This window comes from Manis javanica, chromosome 10 (assembly GCF_040802235.1).
Source record: "Manis javanica isolate MJ-LG chromosome 10, MJ_LKY, whole genome shotgun sequence".
NCBI lineage: Eukaryota > Metazoa > Chordata > Mammalia > Pholidota > Manidae > Manis > Manis javanica.
In genome coordinates, this window is record NC_133165.1 from 3,612,971 (window position 1) to 3,619,296 (window position 6,326).

Consider the following 6,326-nt stretch of genomic DNA (forward strand, 5'->3'; position numbering starts at 1 on the left):
CCCAAGACTCCGGCCACCCACCCACCCTTCAGCCACCGCCGTTCCAAGATCTGCATTCCAAGAGGCTCTGAGAAACTGTGGGGCGTTCTTAATTCGCATGAACACACCTAATTTAGGCTTCAATACCATCATTAACATAATTTTTGCCACCACGTAAGAATTTACAAAGCCTTGTACCAAAATAGGTCCTTTATTCAAAGTCTAAGGCTGGGGTTTTGACCACTTTTGTTGCCTTCTCACATTTCACTTAAGGCAGCAGTCCAGGACTGCCCCAAGGGGGCTCAAAGACCTCTGAAATCATAGACCCCCGTATCAAGGTCTACGAGGAGGGGAGCCAGATTCCTCTTGCCCTTTGGCCTCAACCACCTGGACTGCGAGGGTCAGGCCAAGTTCCCAATAATAGCACCAGATGCTTCCTGTGACGTCTTTCTTCCGCGAGATGACCAGAAGCCGAGTTGCCCTTAAAGGGGCAAAGGCCACGGCAGAGTGATGCACAGCGTTTCAGGTACCCATCCCGCTGGCAGTGGGTCCGGTGGACCCTGGACGTCGCGAGTCACAGAGCAGAGATGAGCGAGCGCAGGGAACTCTGGCTGGAGGCGCTCAGGGGCCGGTAACTAGCGGCTAGACCCTCAGCCTGGGGATCCCCGGGGGGGCAAGGCATGGCCGCCCCTCGAGGCTGGCGGTACCACACAGCCCAGCTTCTCCCTGGGCCCCCGGGAGGCCCCAGCGCAGGGCGCCCTTCTCGCGGAGCCGGCAGACAGCTCCTGGGGAGGGAGCACACGTCAGCTGCAGCCCCAGCTAGTCTCACCTCCAGCACCCTGCCCTGCCTGCGGCCCCACGAGCGATTCCCCATCGCGGCGCGAGGCCTTGTCGGCAGGAGGCCTGCCCGTCCCGCCCACCCATTCTCCCAGTCCGTTCGTCCCGTCCCATCCCTCCCCGCCCGGCTGTCCCATTCTGCCCAGCGCGCACCGTCGGCGCAGCAGAGACAGCAGCGGCAGCAGCAGCAGCAGCGCCGGGACGGCCGCGAGCGTCGGGAGCGCGCGGGCTGCGGGCACACGGGCGCGGTGAGGGGGTGCGCCAGCCGTTCCCCACGCCCCGCCCACCCCGCACGCCCGCCTCACCGCCCACGCCGGCCTCCGGGGCCGCGGGCCCGGGGCTACCGCTCACGTTGGCCCCGCCGAGGGGCGCCGCGGGGGTCTGCGCCGAGCCCGGGGCGGGCGCGCTGTCGGCGGCGTCCGGCAGCCCTGCGGAGACGGGTGTGAGGCGAGGCGGGGCGCGCGCGGGGCGGGGGCAGGCGGGGCCTCACCGCGGTAGGTGAGCGCGAAGCCCTGTCCGTGGCCGCGCGCGTCGCTGCGGAAGGTGAGGAGCAGCGCGGCGGCGCGTAGGCGTAGCGGCCCGGGTGGCGGCGGGCGGGCGCCGTCGAAGGCGCGGAGCAGGCTGCCCGAGGCGGCGTCGCGCAGCTCCAGCCGGTCGCGGGGGTCCGCCAGCTCGAAGAGGCGGAAGGTGAGCTCCAGAGCGGCGCCCTGCGGGCCCAGTGCCCAGCTGCAGTTCCGGTCCGGCCCGTACTCGTCCGGGAAGTCCGGGGAGTAGAGGACGCCCTGAGGCGCGGTCCAGTTGCCCTGGCAAGAGCCCACGGACACTGCGGGCAGGGCCGCTGTCAGACCCCGGAGCCGGCGGGGAAACAAGCCCTCCCTCCCGCTGGGCCCCGCCCCGCCCGGCCTCCGCCGCCCGCCGCCTGCTCCAGCCCGCTCACAGGCCCCGCGCCTTCCCAACGCCCGCCCCCAAGACGGACCCCCGTGGCTCCCAGGTTCAGCCCAGTCCCTTCTTCTAACCCTGCCCTCAGCCAACGGCCTCCCTTTCCCAGAGACCCCCACCCCATCGGGGCATCGCACTGAGGGTCCCACCCAGACCTACTCCTGCATGCAGGCCGCTCATCCCCGCCCACTCCTCACCTTCGTAGATACCCAGGCGCCCGTCGCCGCCGCACAGCTGGCCTGGGTGGCCAAAGCAGATCTGGTCACAGTCAGTGGCTGGGGCCGGGCGTCCCCGCGCCAGGTCGCTTTCAGAGCCACAGAAGCAGGCGTAGCCGGCCTCTACGCCTGCTAGCTGGGAGCACAGACCGGGTGAGCCCCAGAGGCCGGCGCTGGCTGGGGTAGAGGTGCGGTGGTGGAAGCCAGGGGTCGGGGTCGGAAGTAGGAATCGGGTTGGAGGTTCAGAAATCAGTATTAAGGTTTGGCGTCAGAGTTAGTTGATTTGGGTCCTGAGGTCAAGGTCAGGGGTCATTGGTCCGGGCTGGTGGGTAGTACCTGGTAGCCCTTCATGCGGCAGAAGCGAAGGCACACCTGGACCGTGAGCTTCGTGGAGGTGCCGCTGGGGCCGCTGAGGGCTGGGGGTGCTCCTGAGTCCACGAAGCAGCCCAGGTACCCGGGCACTGACGGGGCAGCAGAGTCAGGCTCAGTCCGGCGCTTCCAAAGGTGGACTCTACCCCGGCAACTCAGCGCTCCCACCCTTGTCCAGCCGGGCCCGCTCACTGTGACACGTGGGGATGTCGCAGTAGCGCCAGTAGATGCCCTCCTCTGTCTCGGCCACGTAGCACCACGGCTGCACGTCCCCGTCCGGGTTCCTGCCAGTGGGGGGAAGTAGTCGGTATCCTGCAGCCCCAAGAGCCGGAACCCCAGACCCCTGTCCCACGGCCTGTTCGCCACAGTGTGTTGTCTAGAGCTTATTGGTGTGCTCCACTCCATTCTCGCATAAATTCTAGTTTATCCCACGTGCTTCTAGCTGTCGAGTTTCCAACGGAGGACGAAGTCATTTAAGCCCTGAAACTCCAATCCCTCAGTCACTGCTACTACACGACCCTCATAGCAAAACCAGGCCCCCCCACTCCCTGGCACGCCCTCTGCCAAAGCCCCCCCCCCCGCACAGGCCCCTTAAGTGCCCAGGCCTGACCTGAGGCTCTACACATAAGGCTGGACCACCGTCCGAAAAAGTTCAGAGTGCCGCGTTCAATCCCCTGGCAGGATAGGCCCCGCCCCAGGCCCTCCCGGCAGACTCGGTACCCGCCCAAACGGAGGCCTCGCCCCAGCCCAACCGCGGCACTAGTGCACGTAGCCACGCCCCTCACCGACAGAAGTTGTGCGCGCCCAGCCCCCAGCGGCCCTGGGGGTCGCTGGCGCTGCTGTAGCTGTGCTGCTGAGTCTGGTCCCAGAAGAGGCACGGGCGGCCGGCCCCGCGCGGGCCCGTGCGGTTCTGATGGCCGCGGTAGTCAGCGCCATTCACCTGGAAGCACTCGGACAGACCTGCATGGCCACGGCAGGGCCTGGGGAAGTCGGGACCCTCGCCCGGCATCCTCAAGCCCCGACGCCAAGTCCCACCCGCCTCCCCAGCCAGAGCCCACGGTGCCCGAGGCGCCCTCGGGCTGCGCAGCTGCTCCCGCCACCTGCTCTGTCTCTTCCCCAGCCTCAGGACCCGGGTCCTCGGCGCGGAGGCGGAGGAGGGAGTGGTGACCACGGTCCAGTCGCTGGGCCAAGACTCACCTGGGCTATGGAGGCTCCCAGCGGAAGCCCCGCGTGGCGGCAGCAACCGGAGGCAGAGGAGGAGGAGGAGGCCCTGCGGGACCCGTGTCCCCATCGCCCCCAACGAAGGGAGGTCGCCCTGGTCCGCTCACGGCCCGTGCTGACCCCGGGATCACTCCGGGGTCTCCCAGGCGACTTGGGGGGCGTTGTCCTCAGACGGTCTGTCCTCGTTACACCCTGGGAGGCGATCTCTGTCTGGGACGGGGAAATATCTCCTGGAAGTATTCGCATCCCACGGCTTCTACCCCTGGAGGTGTCTCTCTGCTCCTGTACCTAGGGGTCTCAATGGGGGTTCTCTGGCTAGGGGCGGTCTCTGTTCCTCCGCACTGGCGTCGTGCCTGGTTCTCTGCACCTGCCCCCTCCTGCTGCGCCTCTCTCTCCGAGTCTCCTTTGCCCAGGTCTCTAACGCTCTAGCTCCTGCCCCCTCGCGTCCCTCTGCGGGTCCTTCCCCACCACCCCACCACCCCGCCCCTCCCCGTCACCCCACCCCTCAAGGCCGGGAAGCCCCACCCGAGACTGGAACGGAGGCAGCAGGTCCGGACGCCTCCCACGCCGGGCCCCCCTCTCCCACCCGGGGACCCTCTGAGTCCAGGCACGCGTCTCCCCGCGCCCCGGCCTCCCCTCCGCACCGTGGTCGGTGCAGCTTCTAGTGGGAGTGTGCGGAGGAGGACAGGTCAAGCTGGGAGACCGAAGAACCCCAGCTGGGGAGACACAGGACCCTCTCCCGAGGACTCTCCCGCTCGCAAGCACCCCTGAGTGAAGTGCACGCACGCCCTCCCACTGTCAGGCGTTCACTGTCAGACGCTCACACGCACACCCACTTTCGGATCCTTGCGCCCCTGCTTCCCTAGGTCCCGACGCCTCTGGCCTGGCAGAGGACGTGTCATTCCTTGCCCCCGCAGCCGCGAGGCAGGCGGCAATGGTGGATGCTCAGTCCGGGACAGGCAGGGGCAGCTGGTGTCTGGGGAGGAAGGCAGCTGCGCCTCTGATCTCAGCCTGCCCCCTCCTCCCCTCCCCGTTCTCCCCCTAGGACCCCCAGCCCAGGCTCCCCGGGGCCATCCTGGGCGGTGGAATTCCCCCAGCGATGCCCCCCCACATGGCGGGGGAGAGGGAGGGGAGCAGGCCCAGGCAGGCGTGGGGGGAAATTCCCCACCCCCCGTCCCCTGGGCCCGACTCCTCCGAGTCCTCTGATCTCCCAGCGCCGCCCGCCGGCTGCCCCCAGGGCTTGGGGGGAGGCCAGCGCAGGTGCGTGGGAGGGCGGGGGCGGGGGCCCAGGGAGGAGATGGGTGGTGGCTGGGAGCCCAGAGCGCCCTGCCATGCGCAGATCCCTTGCCCCCCAGTCTAGTCTCCCTGCCCCTCACTAGACTCCCATTAGGCTATGACCTGTCCCTTCCCTGTTAGTGCGCCCTTGTCCCCCCCAGATGGGATGCGCAGGGAGAATTCTAGAAAGACCAAGGTGCCCGTGGCCAGTGAAGGCACCACGGAGACCCCGCGGTTACTGCTTCACGCTGAGGCTCTCGGGTGGGGGGACAGGGAGGGGGTTGTGCTCAGGGGCTTGAGGCCAGCACCTGGGTCGCCTTCTCAGGGAGCCCTCCCAGCGGCCAACCTGGCCTGTGTTCACCTCCCAGTTTCTGGGCCCTCTGAGCACTGGACTGGGAATCTCACGTGCACATGCTAGCCCAGTGCCGGCGACCCTGCTAATGACTGCCCTAAAGAGCGAGCAGCGGATGGCCAGCCACCCATCAACCACACCCCTTCCTCACTGTCCCCACTCCCCCGCCAGCGTGGAGTTGCTGCCAGGGCCCAGTGGTGTCATCCCCAGTGAGCATCCGGGCAGGCCTGAGCCATGGCCCAGGTGATGGGGTTGTGTGGGGGACCCTCACGTCCAATGGTCACAGTGCACTAAAGGGTGAGGTGGGGGACAGGGACAACCAGGACCCTATGTGCAGAAGGAGGGTCAGTGAGAGAAGTAGAGGAATAACTGGCCCTTCCCTGGAGGGAGGGTGGCCCCAAAAGGATAGTCAATCCCATCGTCTGCACTTCATACCCCCCAGTCTCTAGAAAGGGGGGACAGGATAAGAGGGAGGGATGCTCAGTTCCAGGACTCAGGCTCTGGGACAAGGGGCAGTGCCCCACTGCAAGTTGCAGTCCCAGGTGGCTATGGAACCTTGAAGTAAGGAAGGCCTGGGCGCTCACCATCAATTCCTGGGAGTACAGAATGCCCCCCTACTGAGTGGCTCCACAGGTGCAGGGCCTCCCTCGGGTGCCCCTGCCGCAGTGGTACTGCTGCCGTGGGTGAGCTGGGTCCCTTCTGCCTGCCTCCTGCTCACCCCCATCCACCTGTGTTTCCTGAGCTCCTCCAGCTCCCCGCGAACAGCTGGTCTGGCATACAATAGCCTAGGTTCCTCTTTCCACCAAGTGGATGGAGGGGATGCCATGGCCTAGAAGGTGGAAGGAGCTGGATTCCTGAATGACCTTGTGGAAGGTTCCTGCCAACCAGAAGTATCAGCGTGGGACCCTGCAGGAATGAGGAATAAACATCTATTGCGTTAAGCCATTGAGACTGTGGGTTGCTTGTTACTGCGGCTGGCATAACTCACCTCCACTAATACACCCTCTCCCCAGCCAGTTCTCACATCCCCAACTGGTTTCCTATAGCGCTGTAACAAAGCACCACAGACTGGGGGCTTAAACAGGAGAAATGTATTGTCTCACAGCCTGGAGGGTAGAAGTCTGAGATCCAGATGTCAG

The 6,326-nt window shown here is 66.2% G+C and overlaps 1 protein-coding gene and 1 long non-coding RNA gene across 3 annotated transcripts; one reads left to right on the forward strand and one right to left on the reverse strand.

The window, feature by feature from the left end:
• Positions 1-171: 171 nt before the first annotated feature.
• On the reverse strand, positions 172-3,666 carry KREMEN2 (kringle containing transmembrane protein 2). 2 transcript variants are annotated; one of them, XM_037024490.2, is made up of 9 exons: positions 3,537-3,666; positions 3,125-3,299; positions 2,532-2,623; positions 2,307-2,431; positions 1,953-2,106; positions 1,307-1,639; positions 1,122-1,244; positions 970-1,045; positions 172-764 (listed from the first exon to the last, which is right to left on the reverse strand). In XM_037024490.2, the coding sequence occupies exons 1-9, from the start codon at positions 3,628-3,630 to the stop codon at positions 554-556; spliced, it is 1,383 nt and encodes a 460-aa protein (XP_036880385.1). In that variant the 5' UTR covers positions 3,631-3,666; the 3' UTR covers positions 172-553. The 2 variants fall into 2 exon arrangements, with proteins under 2 accessions (XP_036880385.1, XP_036880386.2); XM_037024491.2 differs by lacking the exon at positions 970-1,045.
• Positions 482-6,128, forward strand: LOC140843959 (uncharacterized). Its single transcript, XR_012121935.1, has 3 exons — positions 482-610; positions 3,460-4,820; positions 5,204-6,128. It is a non-coding gene; the product is annotated as an uncharacterized lncRNA (long non-coding RNA).
• Positions 6,129-6,326: the final 198 nt, after the last annotated feature.